The sequence below is a fragment of the Lupinus angustifolius genome, chromosome LG08, assembly GCF_001865875.1.
Source record: "Lupinus angustifolius cultivar Tanjil chromosome LG08, LupAngTanjil_v1.0, whole genome shotgun sequence".
NCBI lineage: Eukaryota > Viridiplantae > Streptophyta > Magnoliopsida > Fabales > Fabaceae > Lupinus > Lupinus angustifolius.
In genome coordinates, this window is record NC_032016.1 from 4,972,975 (window position 1) to 4,999,226 (window position 26,252).

Genomic DNA, 26,252 nt, shown 5'->3' on the forward strand with positions numbered 1-26,252 from the left:
ATGGTGCGAAGCTCCGAGAGAAGAAGTTGACTCCGAGCACGGATCAAAGAGTCAAAAAACGTGTGAATCTCATCCCAAATCTGCCACGCGTGTCGGAGCCCTAATACACGGGATTGAACCGATTCCGATAGAGACTGAAGGAGCCACGAGACAAGATGCTGGTCTTGCTCCTCCCATTGAAGGAAGGCTGGATTTATTCGCCCAAACTCACGGTCATCTTCAGAAAGAAATCGAAGAGGAACTTGAGGATTAACTACATACCTTTCCAACCGATGTGAAGCAAGAACTGCTTCAACTTGTTGCTTCCATATGAAATAATTCTTTTCGGAGAGCTTGGCGGAGATTACCTGAGAAAACGTCACTGTTGACGGCGGAACAGCGGCGGTAGGGCGAGGAGAGAGAGACGGTGGTATTGACTCTGGCGGAAAATCCATGGTGGTTTCGGATCTATAAGCTCATGATACCATATTAATATTTGGTAATGAGAAGAAGAGAGAGAGAAGTGTAGAGAAGAGTGGAGAAGAAGAGTTTGAGAAGAAGGTGAAGTCGTGAGAGAGAGAGAGAGAAACAGAGAGAAAGTAGAAAAGTAAAAGTGAGAGAGAGAATATTAATTCTTTCCTCTTATTTAATATTCTGAATTGTTAATACAAAAGGAGCAAGAGCCCTTTACTTATAGTAAACCAGTAAACTAACTGATTATGAATCTAGTCATAAAGATGGACCAGATTCATTGAAAGAATAAAAGAAGTCAGATACACTTTAACTAAAACAGTTAAAGGAGCTACTCTAATACTATGTTAAGGATAATTGGAGTAGAGTGGAAAAATTATCCCCTTTGGCATTTTTGGTATTGCCAAGGATGGAAATGGCTATTCTTTTCTATCCTTACATTTAATACACCTAATTAGGTGGGAATAGAATTAGAATAATTTGCTCATGAGACAGTATCGGCTTGAAGTACAGTGTGGGTGGCAATGGTGATGATGGATAATGTAAGCACTTTGGTGGCTGCTGTTGCTGTGGCAGAAGAAGAGGTAATGTTGCTGATGAGGTGGTGGGTAGTGGTTGAAGATGGTGGCAATGTGTGGTTGGGTGGGGATAATGTCATCTCAAAACGACATCTTCTGGGCATAATGGTAATGAATTAATCCTTGGTGGATGGAACGTAGTAGGTTTCCTTCCAATTTGGAGGGAATGGGCAATTGCCTTTGTTTGAATATTAGGATTATTATTATGTTTGGATTATTAATGGACTCAGCTTGTATCACGCTTGTACTTGGCCTATATTATTTGTATACAAAGGAGTAAGAGAAGAATTTCAGTAAGAAGAATTATTTTATTTTGTACTGCATTTGTTTGTATTACAACATCACATTTAGAGTTACATTATTGAAATATATTGTCTCTTTTCACATTCTCATCTTATTCCTATAATTTCAACATCTTTAGATGAAGGAATGCTCATTTCCTTTTCATGGTAGTTACCAAACACACTTTTAGCCCATCCCTATCCCTCCAACCTCATTTTAGCAAACCAAATGTAACTTTGACCTACTTAAATGTCAGAACAAGATAGTGGTGAGCTTATACTTCCTTCATGTTTCAATTCCATTTTAGCTTCGATGTCAGTGTGTGGTAGAAGTACAAGAATGACTCTTTTGCACTTGATTAAAAGCTTAAGCTTTATTGTGACATTGTTGTTTTTGTCGCTAACGAGTTTCTGAGCTCCTTGGTTATCTATGACTATGATCGATCTCCATTCTCCACAGTCTAAATGTGTTTTTTATATTTCTAACAATCTTAATAATTATATTGGTTTTCACGTGTTGAATTTGGCATAATTTTATATTCAAATTTATAGACAGAATTTGGTCTATCTGGTTATATTTTACCAACTGGAATATGTTCCATAATGTAAATTACATCGGTGTTGGAGGTCACTGTAAAAGAAATATTTAATATGTATGGCATGATACATTTGCTGAAATTGATTGTTGTTTTTAATATTATACTATTCTGTGCTCCTAATAAACCCACTTAAAATTCATCAATCTTGTTGAAGTCTTAAGTATATTAAGTTCTTTGCCCTGGTAGTTCTATAAGTGTAGTAATGGACTCATGGTACAGGACATCTTGATGTGTGTAACATTCTAACAGATGTGATTTTCCTTATGTAGGTATTGAATGGAGTCTAGATAATGATGTATCCAATGCCGCAGTGTTAGTTGCCAGTGAAGCACATGCCATAACTTTGGCAATTGAAGGCTTGTTAGGGGTTGTCTTCACTGTTGCAACTTTAACAGATGAAGCCATAGATGTTGGAGAGGTAATTTTTATTATTCTCTATAATTTTTATCATTTCCAGTTCCTAGTTCCTTTGGTTATGTTTCTTTAATGGCCTGCTTTCTCTATGTCCTAGCAGCTTGAGTCCCCGAGAGGTGATAATGATCAACCAGTAAAATGGCCGGGTAAAATTGTAGTTCTCTGCATTTCAATGGTTGACTCGATGTGGTTGACAATACTCGATTCATTATCCCTTATTCTATCGAGGTTTGCTTCTATTCTTGCATTTTATATTATATAAGTAGCAATTGACTCTGGTTGGAAGTTAATATTTACCTATACCATTCAGCAAGCTACTACTAAATTTGATTTTCTTCCATCCTCATGTTTTGATTAGAAAGTAAATCTCATGTTACGAAACCCGGGCCTGATTAAGTACGGTTGGCATTTTCTTATTTTTCAAAAAACCATAGTATTTGTTTTTCTTAAGACATATAGATTGGAGTGCAAACTTGGTTTTGATTCATCTGAAATTTTGACTTTGAACAGCATGGTGGGGCTTTTAATTATCAGATGGATTTTGTGAGAAACTCATTCTAAAGATATTGTTCAGTAATCTAAGTAGTTTTTATATCATGCTAGTTTCAATTAATCCTAACCCCATATTGTTTGTTATGATTTCAAGCAATTGCTTAACATCTGAGTTTTTTAATTTGAAGGTCACAAGGAGAGGCCATTGTATTGGAAATATTAAAGGGATATCAGGCGTTCACTCAGGTAACCAGTCCCCACCTTCAACTCAGTTCTAGTTCCTTTTTTCTTGTGACATTTGAAATTAAAATCAACTTCTTTTGAGTGGAAATTGAAATCAACTTTGAACTTTTAAAAATAATAATTATATTTTAAATACTAACATGTGCTGATGGATGGACATGATTCTACAGGCTTGTGGGATTCTCCGAGCTGTAGAACCTTTAAACTCGTTTCTTGCATCCCTTTGCAAATTTACTATCAACTTTCCTGTTGAAACAGAAAAAAGGAGGTATGGCGTTTTAGGTGTTCAGTTGTTACTTTCTGCTCATCATTTATGTCTTTCAAGAATTTAAGGCTGATAGTATTGAGATTTTGGCTAAAGTTTGAGATTTCTGCAGTCCTTTGCTGTCTCCTGCATCAAAACGGTCAGAATTATCAGTTGAACAAAGGGATAGCGTTGTGCTTACTCCCAAGAATGTACAGGTGGTTATCCTTTTGGTTATGTTTATGGCAATTTGTTACTTGACTGTATTTCTTTCGGTTTTCTCCTGTCCATTTTTGCTCAGTGGTTCCGTAAATTTGGTTATGATTGCTCATATATTTTACTCTGATTGATCTTGTGAACTAGGCCTTGAGAACTCTCTTCAACATTGCTCATCGATTGCATAATTGTTTGGGCCCATCGTGGGTTTTGGTGTGTTGTCATACTTTTCTCTTCTTATCTGTTAGTATATTGAGATTTCTTCTTAGCAAGTGGGTCATGATGAATTACTGCAGGTGTTGGAAACTCTTGCAGCTTTAGATCGAGCAATTCATTCCCCGCATGCTACTACTCAGGTAATTTTATTTTGGACAAACTAAGGTATTTGTGGTGCTATTTTCCAACAAAAGCACAATTTGTGTAACAATTAGTGATGGACCACCTGCAAAAGAAATCTATATGCATTTCACGCACCAGATAACAAAGTCTGGCCATGAGGGGGTGTATTTTGACCACATCAGATGGGCTCATGGGCAATGGCCAAAGATAGCCTTTATAAGGCTTGGGCAACCCCCAGCCTTTGAGGTAGCTTTTGGGATGAGTAAGCCCAACCACAATAAGACTTTTTATTCCCAATATGACTCTTTTTCATATAAAAAACAAAAATTGTTTGCCCATGAGTATCATTGGCTGCATAGTTTTGTTGGAACTTTCTTTCTCGTTTGTCTTCAATAGAGGCTTATAGAGTACATAACCATTAAATCTGCAGGTCTCTACCCCGACCCCAAAGTTCACAAGGGAGTCATCTGCCCAATTCAGTGACTTCAATATACTCTCCTCTTTAAACTCTCAGGTGAGTGAACCAACTTCGATTTTGTTTGGTGGCAGGCATGGAAAATGGCTTTCAACTACTAAACCATACTTAGGATTAACATGAATGCCACTAAAATTGTTTTCTTAGCCGAATATATTTTCCTTGTTATCACTTATTTGTCCCCTTAGAAATCTTTTTCCACTTCCAATGTTGAGATTGCAAGCTTGGTTTTTATTGTTGACTAAGAATTGATTTTGTTCTCTTTCTGCATTTTAAAATTTGAGAATATATAAGCTATTTGCTCTAACCTGGTATGCCTTTTTTGTTTGAAAGCTCTTTGAAAGCTCCGCTCTGATGCATATATCTGCTGTAAAATCCCTCCTCTCTGCATTATGTCAACTTTCACATCAATGCATGTTTGGCACTTCAAGTGGTTTGGGACCAACAGCTAGTCAAAAAATTGGAAGCATCAGCTTTTCAGTGGAGAGAATGATATCTATCCTTGTTAATAATGTTCATAGTATGTGGCTTTTATAACAGTAAACATGATAGCAAATGTACTTTTATGCTGGATGTTATTTAACTGTTCACTCTCATGTGAGTCATGTCATTTATTCTTCCCAAGGAGAGAGACTTGTCATATTATATCCTATTTACTTATTTGGGTTTTGTGAATATTTTTGTTCTTGAATGTTTTATTGAGTGAAGGTATTAAGAGTGTTATATTATTATCTTTTTTTTTCACTACAGGAGTGGAACCATTTTGGGATCAAGTTATTAGTCATTTTCTTGAGGTTTCCTCTCTCTCTCTCTCTGTATATATATATATATATATGTATATATGTATATATCTGTTTCCATGATGTGGCAATGTTAGTTCCATTTCACCCCTCTTGATATTTTGATTTATTTTTTGCAGCTTGCTGATAATTCTAATCCACATTTGAGAAACATGGCACTTGCTGCGCTTGATCAATCTATATCCGCAGTCTTAGGTTATGATCAATTACAGGACTATAAGCAATCCAAGTATATTGAAACATCTGAAGAAGTGAGGCCCTCTAACATTTTCAATTGATAGCAACCCCATACTTATTAAATGTAGGTTTTGATGTGTGCCCATGATAAGCAGAAGGAAGCCAATCCAGATAAGTTGAGGTCTTTTGAATGTTGTGTTATATCTCCGCTAAAGGCTCTTTACTTTTCTACTCAAAGCATAGATGTCCGCGTTGGATCTTTGAAAATTCTTTTGCATGTCTTAGAGGTAATGCTTTGCTGATTGTGAAGTTTTGTTGTCTGTTGTACGTTTGTATTTCCTTGCTTTATATGATATTATTTTTACAAATTCTTCCAGAGATATGGAGAAAAGCTCCACCACAGCTGGCCTAACATACTTGAAATGTTGAGGTTGGCCTTCTTCCTTTATTTGCCTATCTTTTGGTAATCCATTAATTAACCTTTCTAGTTTTGTCTTACTGTAAGGTATGTAGCGGATGCTTCAGAGAAGGATCTTGTCACTCTTGGTTTCCAGGTCAGTTAATATGTGAATAATTTATTTGGTGGATATTTCTGTTTATGCTTGCTTTGATTATAACTGCTCACAAATCTCACTTAAAAAACATGTATGTTGAAAATGGCATGCTTGTCCAAGTATCTCTTCTTTATTCAGCTCTCCTGTGTGGGCAAGGGAGACTAATAGGTTAGGGGGAGGAGGGACTTTTGGAGAGAGGGGGAGATAGGTTGCAATATTATTGTTGTGTTAGAGCTTTTGGTGTAGAGTTGCCTATGGTCCAAGAGGTTACAAGTTCAAATCCTAGAAACAGCGTTCCCGCGTGCGGGGGTTAAGGCTGAGTACATTTACCATTCCCAGACCCCACAAGTGGGTGCCTCATCTATTAGGCTGCCCTTTTACAATTTTTGTTATAAACCTCTTGCTATTTACTTTGTTTTTTTAAGGAAACATTCTAATAGTTTATAGAGTAAATTAATTCAACCTTTGTTCTGCTGACCAATTTATCCACACCTTCCCTCTTTTCTCTAAACCTACACAAACCTGTTTGGATTTTCCCGACTTTTCACAAACTTCTCTTGAAAGCCCAACACAATCCTTCCTTGAATTATCCTATACTTTTTACAAATTTCCTGGTGTCCTAGTGAAGGGACCTTGGCATAGCTTTTGGAATTAGTGAGTTACACTGTTTTAATTTTTATTGATTAAATCTATGAAAATACATATAAATCAGGTAAACTGAATTCATTTAAAAAGTTACTAATAATGAATGAATTATGACTTTTACTTCTGAAACACAGGAGAATCATCTTTGCAGTTATTTAACCTTGATTTGTGTCTGTTGGAGTTCTACCATTCAGTATGTTTATTAACAGATATTAGCAGATAGGCTTGGTGTTACTATTTAGGACTTTTTTCTTTTTCTTTCTGTTTCATTATTTTTTTAGTGTATTGCCATCTTATATTTATATATATATATATATATATATATATATATATATATTCCATTTTTAGTTAACAAATATGATAGTTTTCAGGTTTTTTTTCATGTTATTTTAATAATAAGTACTTTTTCATATTCTAAAAATCATCTTTGCAGTCATTTAACCTTGATTGTGTCTGTTGGCATTTTCCGGTTCAGATTTATTTATTTGCTTATGTTGGCAGATAAGCTCAGTGTTGTTTTCTTTTGGACTTTGCTTTTTCTTTCTGTTTCTCTTTTGCATCAATCTTCTATGTACTTTGTTTCATCCCTTATTTGAGGTTTCGAACTATTACAACAATAACAATCAAGTCTCAGTTCCATTAGGTGGGGTTGTTCACATGGATGGAATGACACTATAATACTCTATTATAAATAATATTCATTAACAAAGAATTGATTTGTAAATCTTTCCTAATCGTTTCGTTATGTTTTTTCGTAGCGTCCCTCTTCCTCTAGGAATTGGATTAACCTCCATTTGATTGACTCTTCTCATTGGCGTTTCTACCGGTCTCCTCCACACATGTCCAAATCACCTAAGTCATGATTCTATCATCTTTTCTACAATTTGAACTACTCCAACTTTCTCCCTAATGCATTCATTTCTAATCCTATCTTGTCTAGTGTGTTCAATCCTCGAATGCAACATTCTCATCTCTACTACATGGGTTTATTATTTTGTTGACATTTTATTGCCCAACATTCGGTCCATATAACATTACAGGTCTTATAGCTGTACAGTAAAACTTACCCTTAAGCATGAGGTTTCAAACTATTACATGTCAAAAAAGTATTTATCCGCTTCACTATCATGCTTTTTTATGTTAGATGACATTGACAAGGCCTGGATCCAATCTGTCATTTGATGCTTGCTTTTAAGTGTTCAACATGTCATTTTTTCAGGGGAACTTTAATTTGTAATCATTTATGACTTTTTTGCTCTAATCCCTTGTTGTTTTAATTTCTTTTTCATGCATCCATTCTTAAATCTCATACATTGACGCTTTTTCTGAAACATGTTACATGATGACTAGTTATAGTTTCATATTGGAGAGTAATTGGTCTATGCTCTCAAAAAACAAAGTTTTATTTATGATATTACCCCCTCCTCTAGTTCGTTATAACCTATGCTAATTTCCAGTTTTTTTATTCTTTCTAGAACCTACGAGTGGTAATGAATGACGGATTGTCCACCTTACCTACAGACTGCCTTCAAGTGTGAGATTCTAAATTCGGCCTTTCGCACATGCATGTAAAATTTATACGTTTTCTTTGTTTCTGACTATGTATTGGGCTGCAAATCTGTGGGAAATTACATTTATGAGTTGTTGATTTTGTATTCATGCTAGACATGAATACTTGCATGGATGCGTGTGCAGACACACATTAGCACATAGATGGGCTTTCTGTTGTCTGATATGCATTATTGTACATATGAAACAGGTGTATTGATGTGACTGGAGCATATAGCACTCAGAAGACAGAGTTGAACATAAGCTTGACAGCAGTTGGCCTCCTGTGGACTATGACTGATTTCATTGCAAAGGGCCTTCTCCTTGGACCTTCCCACGAAAAGGAAACGAGTTCAGATTTTTTGTCAAACCATCTGTTCACTAACTGTTGTTGTTCTGAAATCATACTTGTTTTACAATGATTCTACCTTTCAGGTGGTGGTTCCATAGTGAAGCAGATAGACAGCGAAAAGATGGAGGATCAAACTCGTCGTATTTCTAATAATGTGAGAGACCAGGCTTCTTCTATAGATGATGTCGACTGTGAGAAGCTCCTATTCTCTGTTTTCTCATTACTTCAAAACCTTGGGGCTGATGAGAGACCAGAGGTACGATCAGTAAATATAGAATCTTCTTTTTACTTTCTAATTTTCCACTTCTACTCTCCTTTTTTGGTCTTCCATAAGGGAGTTCATGAAACACCCTTTATGTGAAAATAGGGATTACCTTGTTGCCATTTTGCTATTAACAATGATGTCTCACTGAATGTAACCAGTATGATGCACCTGAATCTCTCTCCGGCCATTCATTTTTTGAATCAAATTAGATATATCACATTTCAGTTCATGAAACACTTTGACACTGCACTTGTGATTTGTGAAAACCAATTGCTTCCTTTCCGGAAGTCAATATGAATATTATTAACGAGAGAACATTAGTTGAAAGATTGTCATAAACAATTTTCAGATGAGACAGTGATTTTTGAAGATACCGATATTTTATTTTCTTGTATAATTGGCATCTCCTAGTCAAGGAGCCTGGGCTTGAGTACTAAGGACTCTTCTCTCATGGATATGAAAAGGAACAAGCAGCTTGCAGAATCATTTTTGGGAAACATCGGGGTTTATAAACCAAAGTAAGGAGAACACAGGAAGCCACATAAGCTTTGGAGTTGTAAGAAAGAAGAGATAAGAGAATTCTGAAGTAGAGAGAGAAAGAAGATAAGAGTAAATCAGGAATTGTATTATTATAATTCTAATTTACAATGAGGAGCAGAGTCCTTTATATAGAGAGTGATAGAGAGGATTCAGTTCTAACTAAGAGTAACTGACTAAACAACTTAACTAATGTAAAATCAATAACTAGTATACTTCTAATATATCCCCCTGAATCCAAGACTCCTTAGGAGATGCAGTTCTGATTAATCTGCTGAGTTGCAGTCTTGAATTTGTAGCTGATTTCTGAGAGTAATGAATTGAGTGTTAGGTAGAGGCTTTGTGAAGATGTCAGCAGTTTGAAATTCTGAGGGAATGTGCTTGACAGTAAGTGTCTTGTTTTGTATTTTGTCTATGACAAAATACAAATCTAGTTCAATGTGCTTGGTACGGTTGTGCAAGACAGGATTGTGAGACATGGCTACTGTGCTTAAGTTGTCACAGAAGATAATAGGAGTTTGATAGGTGACCTGCAGTTCTTTGAGCAGAGACTCAAGCCACATGATTTGTTGAGAAGCCAAGGCTAAGCTTCTATATCAGTGTTGGATCTAGATATAGTATGTTGTTTCTTTGACCACCAGGTGACAACATTTGGACCCAAATAGAGGCAAGCACCCGAGGTGGACTTTCTATCATCAATGTCTGAAGCCCAATCAGCATCACAAAAGGCTACAATGGATAGATTGGATAGGTGTCCAGCAGGTTTAACTGTTAATCCCATATTCTGAGTCCCTTGGAGATATCTAAGGATTCTTTTTACTGCTGTCCAGTGAGAATTGCAAGGTTTGTCAATAAATTGACACACGTTGTTCACACAGTAGGTAATGTCTGGTCTGGCGACAGTTGCATATTGAAGGGCACCAACAATGAATCTGTAGAAAGTAGGATCTTCAAAGAAGTCAGTTCCATGCTTAGTTAGTTTAAATTGCTAGCCATTGGTGTAGGGAGAGACTTAGATGAAGAGAGGTTAGCTTTTTCAAGAAGATCATTGATGTATTTAGCTTGAGATAGAAACAGAGACCCATTCTTTTTGTGTTTGACTTGAATACCAAGAAAATAATCCAGAGGTCCTAGTTGTTTGAGAGCAAATGTTGAACTCAGATCCTTGATAAGATATTGAACATGTGAGGATGAGGATCCAGTGACAATTATGTCATCAACATATACCAAAACATACAGTTTATAAGTCTTAGAGGTGTGAATGAAAAAGGAATTATCACATTTGCTAATTTGAAAACCAAGCTTGAGTAATGAACCTTTTAACCTTTCAAACCATTGCCTTGGAGCCTGTTTTAGACCATAGATGGCTTTGTGTAGCTTGCAAACTAGGGATTTGTCCTTGTTTTGAAACCCTAATGGCTGATTCATATAGACTTCTTAATCAAGAATGCCATTTAAGAAGGCATTGTTTATGTCAAGTTGCTCAATCATCCATTGATGAGAAACAACAAGGGTAAGAAGTACCCTAATTGTGATTGGCTTGACAAATAGAGAAAATGTTTCATTATAGTCCACTCCTTGCCTCTGATCAAACCCTTTTGCAACCAACCTAGCTTTGTACTTGTTGACTGTTTCATCTGGATTTTCTTGGACTCTAAAAACCCATTTGCACCCAATGACTTTCTTGTGAGGTGGCAGAGGCATTAGAGACCATGTTCCCAATTTGATGAGTGCATTATATTCCAATTGCATTGCTTGCTACCATACAGGGATAGCTAATGCAACTTTGGCACTCACGGGTTCAGACTGAGCAAGGTGAACTCTAGGATATATAGTTCTGCATATCCCAGATTTTGATCTTGTCTACATGGGATGAGAGGACATTGGAGCAGAACTAGTAGTTAAGGGTAAATGGTTAGCAAAAGCAGAAGCAAAACTGTTTGGTTCCGATGTGTGATTGGTAGTTAGTGAGGGAGTTTGAGAGTTTTGAGATGAGAGGGAAATAAGAGAATTATGTGCAGGAAGAGGACCAGAATTATTTGTGAAGTTGGAAGTCTCTGTAGATAGAGTATCTGCAACATAAGGATTGAATATAGGAGAAATGTGACAACCAATAAGAGATGAAGTCGAGTGCCTATTATCACTGTTGGATTGGTCCTTTCCTTTAAGTGCAAAGGGAAAAATATTCTCATTAAAGATAACATCTTTTGAAATATAGATCTTTCCATCATGTGACATGCACTTGTACCCTTTGTGACTAGAGGAGTAGCCAAGGAAAATACATTCTGAACTTCTGGGGTGAAGCTTGTGTCTATTATAGGGCCTGAGAAGAGGAAAGCAGGCACAACCAAAGACCTTGAATAGTTTATAATCTGGTGGATGACCAAAAAGAAGTTCATGAGGAGATTTATTTTTAAGAGTAACTGAGGGTAGTCTATTAATGAGGAAAACAACTGTTGTAAAGGCATGATCCCATAGATTTAAGGGAAGATGAGAATGAACTAGTAGAGTTAGCCCAGTTTCTACAATATGCTTGTTTTCTTTCCACGGTTCCTTGTTGGTGGTGAGTGTGAGGACAAGAAACCCTATGAACAATCCCATGACTTCTAAGGAATTTAGTAAATGGTTGAAATTCACCCCATAGTCACTTTGAACAACTTTAATAGTGAGCTGAAATTGAGTTTGGACATAGGTCAAGAAATACTGAAACAGTGAGAGTGTTTTAGATTTCTGTTTGAGTAGAAAAAAATAAGAGTGAAAAAAACTAAAGACAATCCTTCATTCCATACTTCATCTTCTTCTTTTCATCTGTCCAGGAGGGTTGCCGCTGGGTGAATCCCCACGGCCAGAGGAGGCCCAACCTTCACCGCCTCCTCCTCCTCCTCCTCTCTCCGCGCCTGCATCGCGGAAGTCCACTGTTGATCCTAGATAGGAGGATACAATGAAGGACAGAAGCTCAAGGAAAAGATTAAAAAACATGTTTAGCAAGATAATTGTTCAAGATGCGGCTTAGCTTTGTACACTTTCCGAGTCTGATCATTCAGCATGCAAAAACAATGGGCTATGATGAACTTGCTAATAAATTTGACCTTAAGATGGTTCGAGCTATTGCACTTGTTTTGATGGAACAACTTAAAGTAGAGATGAAAGATTCATCACTTATCCCAGATACAGTGAAATCTTCTGCTTTTTTAGATGCTTGCAACTTCTTGAAATGTAATAATGAAGTTACTCAAACTGTTGAAGAGCTAAGTAAAACTATTGGTGCTGATATACAACCATTATTGAGAAGACAAAAGAAACAGAAAGTTGGAAGCAAAGAATAAAAGTAGCTGTTCCTGGCTTAAGACAACGTCTCAAAACACTGATCTTGAGTGTCCTCATCATTGGTGAATACTCACTAATTATTGGTTTTCGAAATTTTTTGTTCTCTTTGCATTGCAGAGAATAGCTGAAATGAATTTTGCTAGTTAAGTTTAGAAAACTGTTGTAAGAATATGTAGCAAATGTGTTAGCCCATGTCTATATTGGCAGTAATGAAAAGGGGGTGTGGAACTATGTATTTGATGCTTCACCATTCTTTTGAAGAGTTTTGTAATGTGTGTACATGTTAAGGATACTGCAACTGTTATTAGGAAGAATATCATAAAGACTACCATCTTTCATCAACAAAAAAAACCATGCGTGCCTGGTGTGGGCATCCACAATGGAGAAGTAATACCTAAATCTTGTTTGAGAATAGACAGGTACAGGACCCCACAGATCAATATAGACTAAATCAAAAGAGGATTTGTCAACATTAGAGGAATTTGCAGAGTGAATTCTATGTGATTTACCAATGCAACAAGATGAACAGAAATCAAACACAGTTTTATTATTGTGTGAGATTTTTCAATTTTCCAAAACATTCTTAACAACAGATTCATGGGGATGACCCAACCTAAAATGGCAAAGCGAAAATACTGAAGTATGTGAGCTAGGCTCATTATACAAAGTAACACTAGATTTATTACAAGATGATGAGTTAGACTTATTACAAACATTAGAACTAGGCCTATTACTTCCAGAAGAAGCAACAACACAGGAAGACACATAAGTGGGTAGAACACCTCGAAAAGCATAGAGTCCTTCCTTGGTGAGAAATCCTTTCAGTAATATGTCATTAGAATCCTGTGATTTTACATAATAAACATTAGGATGAAATTCAAAGTAGCAACAATTATCTTTTGCAAATTGTGACACTCAAAAGGTTCTTGGTAATAGAGGGAACAAGAAGACGATTATTTAATTGGAAGGTATTATGTGAATTAGTAGCAGTGGTAAAATAAGAGGGGCCAACAGAAATAATAGGAAAACCCGTTCGATTACCCATGTATATCTGATCATGAGCGAACATTTCAGTTGGTTCATGCAACAATTCTGGATCAACAGTCAAATGATTGGGCCCCAGAGTCAGGATACCACGTGACTTTCTTGGTGTTCATGGCAGAAGATGTAATGTGATGTGGTGTTGTTGCAGTTATTGCATAATGAGGGAGTGATTGTCTTGCAGAATGATTTAGGCCAGGCCCAAGTAGAGAAGTGTCATGAGTCTGATAATAAGAGGGGCCATGATTGTATGACTGAGGAGGCCTAGAGTAGAAGTCAGGAAGAAAATGGGTTGGAAAACGTGTGTGAGGCCCATTCTGATTGAAAAAATGAGAAGGTTGCTGACACGGCAGTGGATAAGAAGAAGGGGAATAAGATGCACCAAAATTTGGTGGAGCATAGTAGCAAGATATGACATCATGACCAGATTTATTGTAGTAAATGCAGAATAACGAAGAGAAGCGTCCAAAACCTCTTCCTCCTCTATTCCGACCACCACGACCTCCTCGATAGCCATTAAAATTTCCATATCCATTAGTGAAACCTGGATTTTGCGATTCAGACCTAGGTGAGAAGTGTGATGGAGGAGTTTGCGAAGGAATTGTATGCTGTCTTGAGAACGAATTAATCGTTTTTGAGGACGAAGGTGAGGTAGAATGAACAACAACATTAGCCGAGAGAGCATCTGAGAGTGCTTTACCTTTATTCTTCTCAAGTCGAGATTCAAAGGTAAGCAAGAAAGATTCAAGGTTATGAACAGAAGGAAGATCTAACTGACTTTCGACGGAGGTGATAACCGGTTGATATTCCTCGTTAAGTCCATCGAGAATATAATCGATGTGTTCAGCAGTTGAAATCCGTGTACCGATGTAGAATAGAGCATCCACAAGTCCCTTAATTGTTGTGAAGTATTCAGAAATTGAACTCGAACCCTGTGAGATGGAACGAAGCTAAGAACGTAACTGGCGACTGCATTCTTTCGTTTGAGAATTGCAATAGGAATCAAGTTCCTCCCAAAGCTGCCATGAGTGATGACAACCAATGACACGCGGTTGAAGTCCTTCAGATAGAGAATTCAAAATCCACGAAAATATTGTTTAATCCAGTTCTTCCCAGCACAGATACGCTGGATTGATACGATTGATTAGACAATCATCTTCTGTAAGAAATCTGTGAGGAATCTCAGTTCGTAAGAAGAATCTGTTAGCTCTGTTGGAGGTTAGGGTTGCGAGCATGAAATGACGCCACACCAAGTAATTTTTCTCCTCCAGTTTCACAGATGGAAGAGGAAGAACAAGAGGAGAAGAAACCGCTAGAAGCGGTGAAGCAGCGGAGGGAGAAAGCGGTGGTGAAGAGGGAATCGTTCCAGTGTTGGTGGTTGTGGCTGCCATGGCTCTGATACCATGTAAGAAAGAAGAGATAAGAGAATTCTGAAGTAGAGAGAGAAAGAAGATAAGAGTAAATCAGGAATTGTATTATTATAATTCTAATTTACAATGAGGAGCAGAGTCCTTTATATAGAGAGTGATAGAGAGGATTCAGTTCTAACAAACTCTCTAACAAACTCTAACTAAGAGTAACTGACTAAACAACTTAAGTAATGTAAAATCAATAACTAGTACACTTCTAATACGAGTTATATTTAGTTTTTGTTTTTATGGTGTTAGAAATTGACTTCTATCTCCACCTAGTGGGGTTATGGCTTAGTTGTTGTTGTTTGTTAGAAATTTACTTCTATATCTAAACCCCTTTCTTATTATTTTTTTTGGGTATTTATCTCAACCGCTAAGAATGGAGTCATTGCTAGTTGGATGGTTATTATTTGTTAAGATTGTCCATAATATTGGCCAAAATAGTGCTTGTGACTTGGGCATCCCTCACCCTATGAGTTAACTTTTGGGATTGTGTCACACCTAGCCTGCAAAAATGCATCAAAGTCAGATCCAATCACAATGTTGGGCCACTCGCAAATGTCCTGTCCTACAAACTTCATGCTCCATGTCCAATCCCAGGCGTGAGAGGGGAGGGGGGGCTAAGATGTCTAGTCCTATACAATTTTAATATGGTATCAGAATTAGACCCAATCACAATGTTGGGCCATCCGCAGATGTCCAATCTTGCAAGCTTCACATTCCAGATGTCCAGTCCTGAGCATGAGAGGGGGTGTTAATTCAGTCCCACATTATATGCAAATATGGCCAAATTAGTGCTCATAAGGCTTGAGCACCCCTCTCCCTATGAGCTAGCTTTTGAGGTTGAGTTATGCTTAGCTTACACAATTCTAATATAACTTATATGTTCAACGAACAGTTGGTGTTTATGATTTCTCTCATGCATTATATAGAAAGGTGCACAGAAAAGATGAAGACTGGATAATTTAAACCTGTCTAAGTATTTGGGCTCTTTGGTTGAAAATAAGCAGGGTGGAAATAGTTATTGAAGTTTCATTCGGTGTATGTGAACATAAGGATAATTTGCATACAATTCAAGGGTTTTAGATTCTTATCGGGGGCTGAGAACTGCACCTCTGTAAATAAGGTTCTATTGGCTTTAATGAGTTTTTGGGAAAACTTCAGGAAGGAAACAATTATTGCTGAATTGAATTTTAACTGCATTCGCCCACAGAATAGAAGAGGAAAAACCAATGCATCAGTACTATGGTTTGATTGCAACCCAGAACCAAGAAGGGACCATAAATCATGAATCTGATCTCCCCCCTAGAGAGTACTACACCAAATTACTTCCTGCTACTCTCTACAATTACTAAACTAATCAGGGTTATTTGGACAATAAGATATTAACACCTAACCAAGATATACTCATATGACCAAAAGCTGTCCAAAACCAGGAATTACAAAAATTACTAAACTAGCTTTAAGACTGAATACAATTTAAGTAACAGCATACTAAAGTTAATAAATAGCCCTAGATAACAATTATCTAGTAAGATCTATAACCATAAGTAAACCAGAACATTGACATAATTTTATGTTGTTCTCTCCATGATCAATGTTTCTTTAAGTTTATTTGTTGGAACGGGAAAGGAGCATCCATATGTAGGTTCTATTTGAGGGTTAAATAAAGTTTCCCTTTTCTGCATTTTTAATCATAATTGAAGTATTTATTTTTGACAATATTAATCTGCTCTTGATTTGCTCATCCATTTCGTTTTATGTTTGTGTTCTCATTTTGATACTTTCTCTAATATGAATTCCATTTAGAGTTGGTTTCATTTCATTGATTATAATATTGGAAAAATAGTGCTTCAACATTTATAAGTTAGCCTTTTGTGGTAATTATTAAAGTATACATTTGGCCTAACTGAGATAGTGAGATGAGATTCTGTGAAGCTAGTTAGTTCCGTTGTGGCTGCTGGATGCTAAAACTCTTTGGTAATGGAAGTTTTGTTTTGTAGGTGAGAAATTCTGCTGTCAGGACACTTTTCCAAACTTTGGGAACTCATGGGCAAAAGCTTTCAAAGTGCATGTGGGAAAATTGTCTTTGGAATTATGTATTTCCTACATTAGATCGTGCTTCTCATATGGTAAAGCTGAATCTCTTGTTAGTCAATATTTGAGATCTAATTTTTATCATAAGCTGATATACTTAGAAATGTAAGAGTAACTACATTAGAGAGGGAGAGACTACATTTTCTTATTATGATTGTTAACTATTGCAGAAAGTAGGAACTGAGTATTTATATGACTAGAGGCCAGCTGCCATCTACTGTTACAACTGGCTTTCAAAAAAAAACTAAGCAACTAAACATACTTCCTATCTCTTCCACTACTATTTCTCTAATAAGAAATTTTGGTTATTTGACAAGTAGGCTGCTACTTCATCAAAAGATGAATGGCAAGGGAAAGAACTTGGAACTCAACAAGGAAAAGCAGTTCACATGCTCATACATCATAGGTATTTGAAATTGATTTGAATATGTTTTCCTAATTATGTTTATTTATGCCCTCAATGATACATTTGGCTGAAAAAAGAGGAGGAATGAAATGTGGAAAGAAAGGTAAGGAAAAAACATGCACCGTAAAGACCAAAAGTGACAATTATCCATAGTCCATCGAAATCCAAGAAAATTAAATCCATCCATTATAGTTAATAGATTTAAATGGATATAATCAATGGATGACTTTAGTAATGGATGGATTCAAATCCATCCATTCTATCCAATAGATATCCATGGATATATCTATTTGGATGGATATCCAATCCATCCAAAAAATAAACATTCAAAAATGGTGTTCTTTGCTTTTTAATTTCATTCAGAATCTCAACTCTCAGTTTCTTGTAGTATTTATCACTCTCGCTTTGAATTTTTTATTTTTCACTCTTACTTTGAATTTTTATTAAATCGAGATCAACTATAGGATAAGTGGATGTGGTTAATATTAAAAGTTTATTCTTAAGTACATAACATATATAAATATTTGTTGAAAAACTTTACACGTAGAACCTTAAACGTCACATGCTAATAGAATATTGGAAAAAATATATTTCAAAATCAAAAAAAGCACTTTTTTAAACAAATTAAAAACATTTTTTAAAAAAAATGATTTTTAAAAGTATTTTTTAAATGATTTTATAAGTGTTTTTTTAAAAAGGTGATTTTAAAAAATATTTTATTGAGATAATAATTTTTTATTTTCTTCAAAAGTGTTTTTAGTTCCAATAAAAAAATCAAATGGATTGGATATTCATCTATCCAAATTCATGAAAATGGAGTCATGGATGAATTGAAATCCATTCATTAACTTTGGATATGGATGAATCGGATAACTTAAAATATGGTTTAAATAGATTTATATGGATTGGTGGATGACTTTCTATCCATTCATTAGAATCCAAATCCATCCATTTGCAAAGACTCTGGAACAATATACATGATACTGATCTTTAAAGTCCTTAACTTGTATTTATACTGATAATTAATAGACTAAGTTATGACACGTATGTCCTTGAGTTTGGGTACGCTACAACTAACTACCTTCTTAATTACACAACACTCTTTCTTAAGCTGAAGCTTAAATGGCTTTCATTTTTTGAAATCCAAACTTAAGAAATGAAAACTTAAACTCAGGCAAAGAATTGAGGGCCAAGGCTAATATATTCCATGTTAAGTTTAGAGTATGGTACAAAGTTAAAAAATACACCCAGACATGTACATGTCGGAATACTTTTTTCATATGGGTGCCCCTCGGAGCATATTTTTTTACATTCAGATAGGTGCCTGTCAGAAAGTATTTTAACTTTCTACCATACTCTTGTTTAAGTTTAGAGTATATTAGCCGACAAGAACTAAGAATCATAACTTGCACCTTAAGTTGAATCAACTACTCGTAACTCATATAGCTTTAGTAAGGACAACTTGTACTTCCAGAACCACTAGCAACAAACTCAACAAAGAACTTGTATAATGAAAACTTAACAAGCTCAACAGACCATAACTTACAATTTGATTAATGGATAATGTTTGATGTGTTAAAGCACAGGAAAGTCAAGATACATTTTGATTTTTAATCTACGAAAATGACCCCAACACCTGAGTTTATACTGATACTATGACCACATAATGGCATTCATATCTTTCACTGTAGGTGCACTATAGGTAATTCTTCCTTAATCTTGGAACACTTTCAAAATTGCTTGAGATATACCAATGGTCTGAATTTCTGATTGATTTGCAGCCGTAACACCGCTCAGAAGCAGTGGGATGAAACTCTGGTGCTAGTTCTTGGTGGAATAGCACGCATATTACGGCTGTTCTTTCCTTTTTTCAAAAGCTTATGTAACTTCTGGTCTGGTGGGTTCATTATTAAAGTTTGATGTATCTGATGGTTTCATTTGGTGTAACTTACAAGCTGTCCTGATTTAATGTGGTTTTACGTAGGCTGGGAATCATTGCTTCAATTTGTTGAGAATAGCATTTTAAATGGTAGCAAAGAGGTAGCTCTTGCAGCAATAAATTGTTTGCAGACAACTGTTAACTCCCATTCATCGAAGGTAGGGAAAGTGGTCTGAAATAAGGCTGATCTTCTGTTTGTAGATGAAGAATAGACAGCTGAATTAAGTCTCTCTTGAGTGCTCATCATCTTTTGCACTAACCATATTGGCTTTTAATCAATTAACCCATATAAGAAAGCTGCGCTAATGGCATATACTCGTTTAAGTACTGACAGAAGCTCATGAATTAGGGAAATATGCCAATGCCTTACCTTATTTCAGTCATTGATGTTTACGAGCTTGTTCTGAAAAGGCCACCCAGTTATAGTGGCAATGCCACTGATAAAGTGAAGCAGGAGATTTTGCATGGGCTCGGTAATATACAGATTTTCATTTTATCAATCAAGCTTTTATTTATATGTATGTGTTATGCATGGATTAATAATCATGGCTTTAGGTTTCTATCTGCACCATATGCACCTTAGCTTCAAAAGTTCAGATTGGGATATTCATTTGGGACCGGTTTTACTCTAACACTGCGATCATCTGGCAGGAGAGCTTTATGTGCAAGCTAAAGGATTGTTCAATGATATCATGTACACACAATTCATAGCAATTATAGACTTGGCTGTGAAGCAAGCAATGTTAACTAATGATAACTTTGAAATCGAATTTGTAAGTATTTTCAATAACTTCATTTCTAAGTTATTTTTTCTTATTCTCGTGTGTCGGAACTGCTATTACCAATATCAGGAAATATGATGCGTGCAATTATCCTATACATAACTGATATGAAAAATATATAATAATCCTTCAGTATCTCTCCATCAATCGCCGTAGAAAAAAATATGCAAAATCATTTGAAAGTTATAATTTGTTAGATGATGAAGTGTGTGGGCATTAGCAAGAAAAGCAGATAAAGTTGGAATGCTACATTGATTCTTTTAAACATTGCTGGTGCTGTGAGATTAGTATTCTTGAATTTTTTATGTATTTTGTAAACTTCTGCTTACCTTGTTGTACATTAAGAATATCATGCCTGTAACTTCATTAATACTTTATACTAACTTAGCAACAGAGTCAGTGTTGTAAAAACAAAATTGGGATGGTATTTGGAGTATCCCTAGGCATTCTTCAACTTCATATATATTTCACTGCAGAGTGGAGGAAAGGGAAATGAGTTTTATTTACAGTCTACACTAATTAGCATAATCTGAAAAGTTCCATAAGTTTCTAAACATAGTCTCTTATATTATTTAAAGCCATCATGGGTTCTTTAAAAACAAAATTAATGTGCAGTCCAGTGCCTTACTCTCACAAGCAAAGAGGTTGTTTCCAGGATTTGAGTCATTGTCATCCAGGTCACAAGGCAGGTAGCCTTACTGTTGCATTGAGTCTCGCCCTTTAAAAGCAAGAATACTGAATTATAATCCAAAGAATCTATGTAGTAGTTGCAGTTGTAGAACAATTGTTATTTTCAAGTAGAAATATTCTCATAAATGTGATTTTCCATTTTTTGTAGGGGAATGTCCCACCTATGCTACGGACTGTACTGGAAATCTTACCACTTTTAAGCCCAGCTGAGCACATTTCTTCTATGTGGCATGTTCTTCTTCGAGAGTTTCTGCAGTATCTTCCTAGACAGGATTCTCATTTACAGAATGAGGATAGTAAAGTAGATCAAGCAAGAGGTTCCAACTTTATCCCAGGTATAGAAGTATCTGGCTGTACCTGAACTAGTTTTCAGTTTTTCCTTTGGGTGAACTTGTAAAATCTATGATTTTGTTTGCAGATTCTCATATGAACCATGAAGCACCTAATGGCATTGCTCCTGTATCACCTAATAAAGTAGCAGCATCTCCAGTTTCTGGATCAACTGCAGCTATCAATATGGGCATTCCTAGTTATTTGTTTGCAGAAAAGCTAGTTCCTGTGCTAGAAGATCTTTTCATGCAGGCACCTGCTAGTGAAAAGTATATTATATACCCTGAAATTATTCAAAGCATCGGAAGGTAGCAATTTCTCTTAAATAATTTCCTTTGTTTTCTGCTACTCCATGGTTATGGGGTATATTAGAATATTGGAATCTGTTATAACTAGTTTTGTTATAACTAGTTTAGTTTAGTTGAAATTCTGTTTGTAAAGTAACAGAGTTTGTTACTGCAGTTACTTTACTATTTTACCCTTCTGTCCTTTTTCTATATAAGTAACTCTTGTTACTTCATTTGACTCAAGATAATAAAATCACAAATACAGTTCCTCTCATCTCTTCTTCTTCTTTCTCTCTTTCTCTCTTTCTACGATAAATCTCTCTCTTCAATATTTCTTCTCTGTTTTTCTATTTCTTTACATGGTATCACGCCATGGCAACCGGAACAAATTCTGGGACGTTTAGATCTTCTTCTCCGATCTCTCCTTCTGCCGCTACGCCGCCTGATGTGGTGTCTACTCCTCTTGTTCTCCCTTCTCCGTCCATGAAACTCACCGAGAAGAACTACTTAGTGTGGAGACACTTCATGTTAGCAACCCTAACATCAAATCGAGCAAATCGATTTGTTCTCGGAACTGAAATTCCACACAGATTCCTCAATGATGATGCTCGGCTAATCAACCAAATCAATCCAGCATATCTTCGATGGGAAGAACTTGATCAATGTGTCTTCTCTTGGATTCTTAATTCCTTATCTGAAAATTTGCAACCACGAGTGGTAGGTTGTGTTCACTCATAGCAACTTTGGGAGGAGCTAGATTCGTTTTGCAATTCGCAAACGAAAGCTCGTAGTCGACAATTGCGTTCTCAACTACGTTCAATCGCGCAAGGATCCAGCTCTATTTCTGATTACTTCACCAAAATCAAGAGTCTAGTTGATGCTTTAATCTTCATCGGCACTCCTATTTCAACCTCTGAGCACATTGACTACATTCTCGATGGTTTAAATGAGGAATTTCAACCTGTGATTACATCTATTGAAAGTCAAATTGATTTACCTACAATTCATAACCTAGAGTCATTTCTACTGACTTTTGAATCTAGGTTAGAAAAGAATAAACACAAGACTATTTCTGATGCTCTCTCTGTGAATATAGCATCTGATTCTCTCTTATCCTCTACACCTGTATCTTCTCAGTCAAGACCATCTATGACACCTTCAACATATTATGCTCCTAGAACAGAACCTCCTCCTCCTGTTCCTTATAGCTATGGAAATTCAAATCAATTTCGTGGCTCTCGTGGTCGTCGTGTGAACTATGGTGGACGCCACCGTGGAGGAAGATACCCTCGTGGAGGGTCCTCACCAACATTCTGTGTTTACTGCAACAGGCATGGGCATGATGTTACCTTCTGCTACTATGCACCTCCAAACTTTGGAGCTGGACAGCATATGCAACGTGGATCCTCAGGATATATACCACGACATTCACACTACAACTCATTTCAGAATAATCATGGATCATCCTGATATCCGGCTCACTTTTATCCAGAGTATCCAACTGATTTCTATACTGGCAATGGTGGATCATATGGCTCACATAATGCTAGAGAATCATTGCTTGGACCAGGCCAACCACCACATTATCACAATTATCCCATGTCTGCTAACATGGCCAACAAGGAGCTTCCTTCTTCTCCACCAAGGGAGCCTAAGCGTGTTACCTGGTATCCTGATTCTGGAGCAACAAACCATTTAACTGCTGATGCATCACTTGTTCATGAACCAGTTGAATCTTTTGGTCATGATCAGATCTACATGGGTAATGGCACTAGTATTCCAATTCATTCTGTTGGAAACTCTAAATTTACCTCTTCCTTCAATTCGAATGTCTCCTTATCTCTCAATAATTTGTTGCTTGTCCCTGCCATAACTAAAAATCTCATTAGTGTTTCACAATTTGCCAAAGACAACTTATGCTATTTTGAGTTTCATCCTAACCATTGTTTTGTGAAATCACAGGATACTAATCAAATCCTGCTTCAAGGGTCTCTCACCAAGGAAGGACTCTATGCCTTTCATGGTCTTCTACCTAGTTCAAGTCACTGTCTCTCTACCTTTACTCATACTACAAGTTGTCCTAGTTTACCAATTTCCACAACTTGCAATAATTCCAATATTTTTACTCTCTGGCATAATAGGTTAGGACACCCTCATTACACTGTTGTAAAAGACATTTTGACTCAGTGTAAAATACCTTCTATAAATAAAAACATTACTGAATTATGTACTTCTTGCTGTATGGGAAAAGCACATAGACTTGATGCTCCTGCTTCTGTCACAATTTATCATTCTGCATTTGAGTTACTATACATTGATCTATGGGGCCCTGCCTCTGTTTACTCAACTAGTGGTTTTCGTTATTATTTCTCTGTTGTAGATGCCTACACCAAACATACTTGGTTATTTCTGTTAAAACATAAATCAGAAACCTTACATATTTTTCAATATTTTCTCAAGTATGTTCAAAACCAATTCACTCAAACAGTTAAAGCTGTTCAGAGTGACTATGGTGGAGAATTTAGGCCCTTTAGTGAGTTCCTACAATCTGTTGGGATTGTGCATAGGATTTCTTGTCCTCATACACATCACCAACAAGGCACAGTTGAGAGAAAACACAGGCATATAGTTGAGACTGGTTTAACCTTGTTAGCCATTCTCATTTACCTATGACCTTTTGGGACCATGCTTTTATCACTGCCACCTATCTCATAAACAGGCTTCCCTTAGCCACTCTCAATCACACATCCCCTTATCAACTTTTGTTTAACCAAGTTCCTGATTACAAATTTCTCAAAGTCTTTGGATGTGCTTGTTTTCCATTGCTTAGACCTTACAATAATCACAAACTTAGTCACAGGAGTTCAGAATGTATCTTTTTGGGTCACTCTCTCAATCATAAGGGTTACAAATGTCTGTCAAAAGAAGGAAAAATTTACATATCAAAAGATGTTATTTTTAATGAACATCATTTTCCTTCTGTCAAGCCTGTCCCTGTCACTATACCTTCCTCTGTTTCTCCTCCTTCACAACCTACTGTCATTTTCCCTCAACCAACCTATGTCTCATCTACAACAGAATCAACTATATTGCCTTCCCATACCACTGAATTACATACTCAGACCCCTTCTCATGCCCCTGATCAACACATTTCATCCACTCCTTCTTCACCTGATCCCTTTAGTGACTATTCTCCTTCTATACCAACAACTGTTTCTTATGGTGAACCCATTCCTCTTCTTCCTTCTCATCCAATGCAAACCAGATCCAAATCTGGAATTTCTAGAGCTGTTCATCCTAGTGTTCATCTTGTCCAACAGGAACCAACTAGTGTCAAAACTGCCCTTTCAATTCCTGCCTGGCAGCGTGCTAGGAAGGCTGAATATGATGCACTCATGGCCCTTAATACATGGACTCTAATGCCTCTGCCTCCTCTCAAGCAAGCTATTGGGTGTAAGTGGGTCTTCAAAATCAAAGATAATCCAAATGGCTCTGTCAACAAATACAAGGCAAGACTTGTTGCAAAGGGATTTCATCAAAAGCATGGAGTTGACTACAACGAGACATTTGCCCCTGTTGTAAAGCCTGTCACAATCAGAATTCTATTAACTCTTGCTGTCACTCATCATTGGCCTCTTGAGCAATTGGACATCAACAATGCCTTTCTCAATGGTCTTCTCAATGAAGAGGTCTATATGACACAACCCACTGGTTTTCAACACAATGATAAATCATTGGTTTGCAAATTAAAATTCACTCTTCTTTCAAAGCTGCTCCACTCATCAACTCTACATTCTGGTATATGTCGATGACATCATTGTCACAGGTTCATCAAATACTCTTATTCAGAAGGTTATCAAAGATCTCAGTAACACCATTGCTCTAAAACATTTAGGAACCCTAGACTATTTTTTAGGCATAGAGGTCAAACACAAACATAATGGATCTCTGTTCCTATCTCAATCAAAGTATATCAAAGATCTTCTAGAAAGAGCACATTTATCCTCTGCAAAAGAAAGCATTCCCCTATGGCAAGCAACTGCAAATTAACTAAACATGGGATAGACTACTTTGAAGATCCCACATTCTATAGATCGATTGTTGGAGCCTTACAATATGCTACCATTACCAGACCAGATATCACCTATAGTGTGAATAAAGTGTGTCAATTCTTGGAAAAACCCTTAAACTCTCACTGGACAGTTGTAAAAAGAATTCTCAAGTATCTTCATGGCTCCAAATCTATGGGTATAACCATCAATCCAGCTGTTAGGCTAGACTCCTCAAAATTGTCCCTTGTGGCCTTTTGTGATGCTGACTGGGCATCCGATATGGATGACAGAAAATCAACTTCAGGAGCTTGCCTCTACTTGGGTCCAAATCTTGTCACTTGGTGGTCCAAGAAACAAAATACAATCTCAAGATCTAGCACTGAAGCAGAATACAGGAGTCTAGTCTAGCTTGTCAAGAACTAATGTGGATTGAATCTCTTCTCAAAGAACTCAAGATATTTTTCAACACTCCTATTATTCTATGTGACAATCAGAGTACAGTAGCTATGTCTCACAATCCAGTTCTACACAACATAACTAAACACATAGAATTGGATCTCTATTTTGTCCGAGACAAGATTCAAACCAAAAGTCTTATAGTCAAACATATTCCCTCAGAATTTCAAACTGCTGACATTCTAACAAAACCTCTTCCCAACAATCAATTCATCACTCTAAGG

The 26,252-nt window shown here is 36.5% G+C and overlaps 1 protein-coding gene and 1 long non-coding RNA gene across 9 annotated transcripts in view; one reads left to right on the forward strand and one right to left on the reverse strand.

Moving 5' to 3' along the window:
* LOC109354289 (protein MON2 homolog) overlaps positions 1-26,252 on the forward strand; it is a 47,519-nt gene that overhangs the window by 15,536 nt on the left and 5,731 nt on the right. For all 8 annotated transcript variants that reach the window (XR_002108536.1, XM_019596680.1, XM_019596681.1 and 5 more), the window contains 25 exons: positions 2,178-2,326; positions 2,423-2,550; positions 3,003-3,060; positions 3,228-3,325; positions 3,435-3,519; positions 3,665-3,730; positions 3,814-3,873; positions 4,287-4,370; positions 4,665-4,851; positions 5,082-5,125; positions 5,251-5,382; positions 5,464-5,595; positions 5,686-5,738; positions 5,814-5,862; positions 7,983-8,041; positions 8,267-8,406; positions 8,491-8,663; positions 16,993-17,121; positions 17,407-17,492; positions 19,274-19,389; positions 19,477-19,589; positions 19,781-19,904; positions 20,083-20,204; positions 21,052-21,238; positions 21,322-21,541. Coding sequence is in view for 7 of the 8 variants with exons in the window: in XM_019596680.1 (XP_019452225.1) it covers positions 2,178-2,326; positions 2,423-2,550; positions 3,003-3,060; positions 3,228-3,325; positions 3,435-3,519; positions 3,665-3,730; positions 3,814-3,873; positions 4,287-4,370; positions 4,665-4,851; positions 5,082-5,125; positions 5,251-5,382; positions 5,464-5,595; positions 5,686-5,738; positions 5,814-5,862; positions 7,983-8,041; positions 8,267-8,406; positions 8,491-8,663; positions 16,993-17,121; positions 17,407-17,492; positions 19,274-19,389; positions 19,477-19,589; positions 19,781-19,904; positions 20,083-20,204; positions 21,052-21,238; positions 21,322-21,541 (2,794 nt within the window). In the remaining variant the exon portion in view is untranslated. The remainder of the gene's footprint in view (positions 1-2,177; positions 2,327-2,422; positions 2,551-3,002; positions 3,061-3,227; positions 3,326-3,434; positions 3,520-3,664; positions 3,731-3,813; positions 3,874-4,286; positions 4,371-4,664; positions 4,852-5,081; positions 5,126-5,250; positions 5,383-5,463; positions 5,596-5,685; positions 5,739-5,813; positions 5,863-7,982; positions 8,042-8,266; positions 8,407-8,490; positions 8,664-16,992; positions 17,122-17,406; positions 17,493-19,273; positions 19,390-19,476; positions 19,590-19,780; positions 19,905-20,082; positions 20,205-21,051; positions 21,239-21,321; positions 21,542-26,252) is intronic.
* On the reverse strand, positions 4,377-23,499 carry LOC109354293. The gene is made up of 3 exons (XR_002108537.1): positions 23,488-23,499; positions 10,815-10,818; positions 4,377-4,473 (listed from the first exon to the last, which is right to left on the reverse strand). It is a non-coding gene; the product is annotated as an uncharacterized LOC109354293 (long non-coding RNA).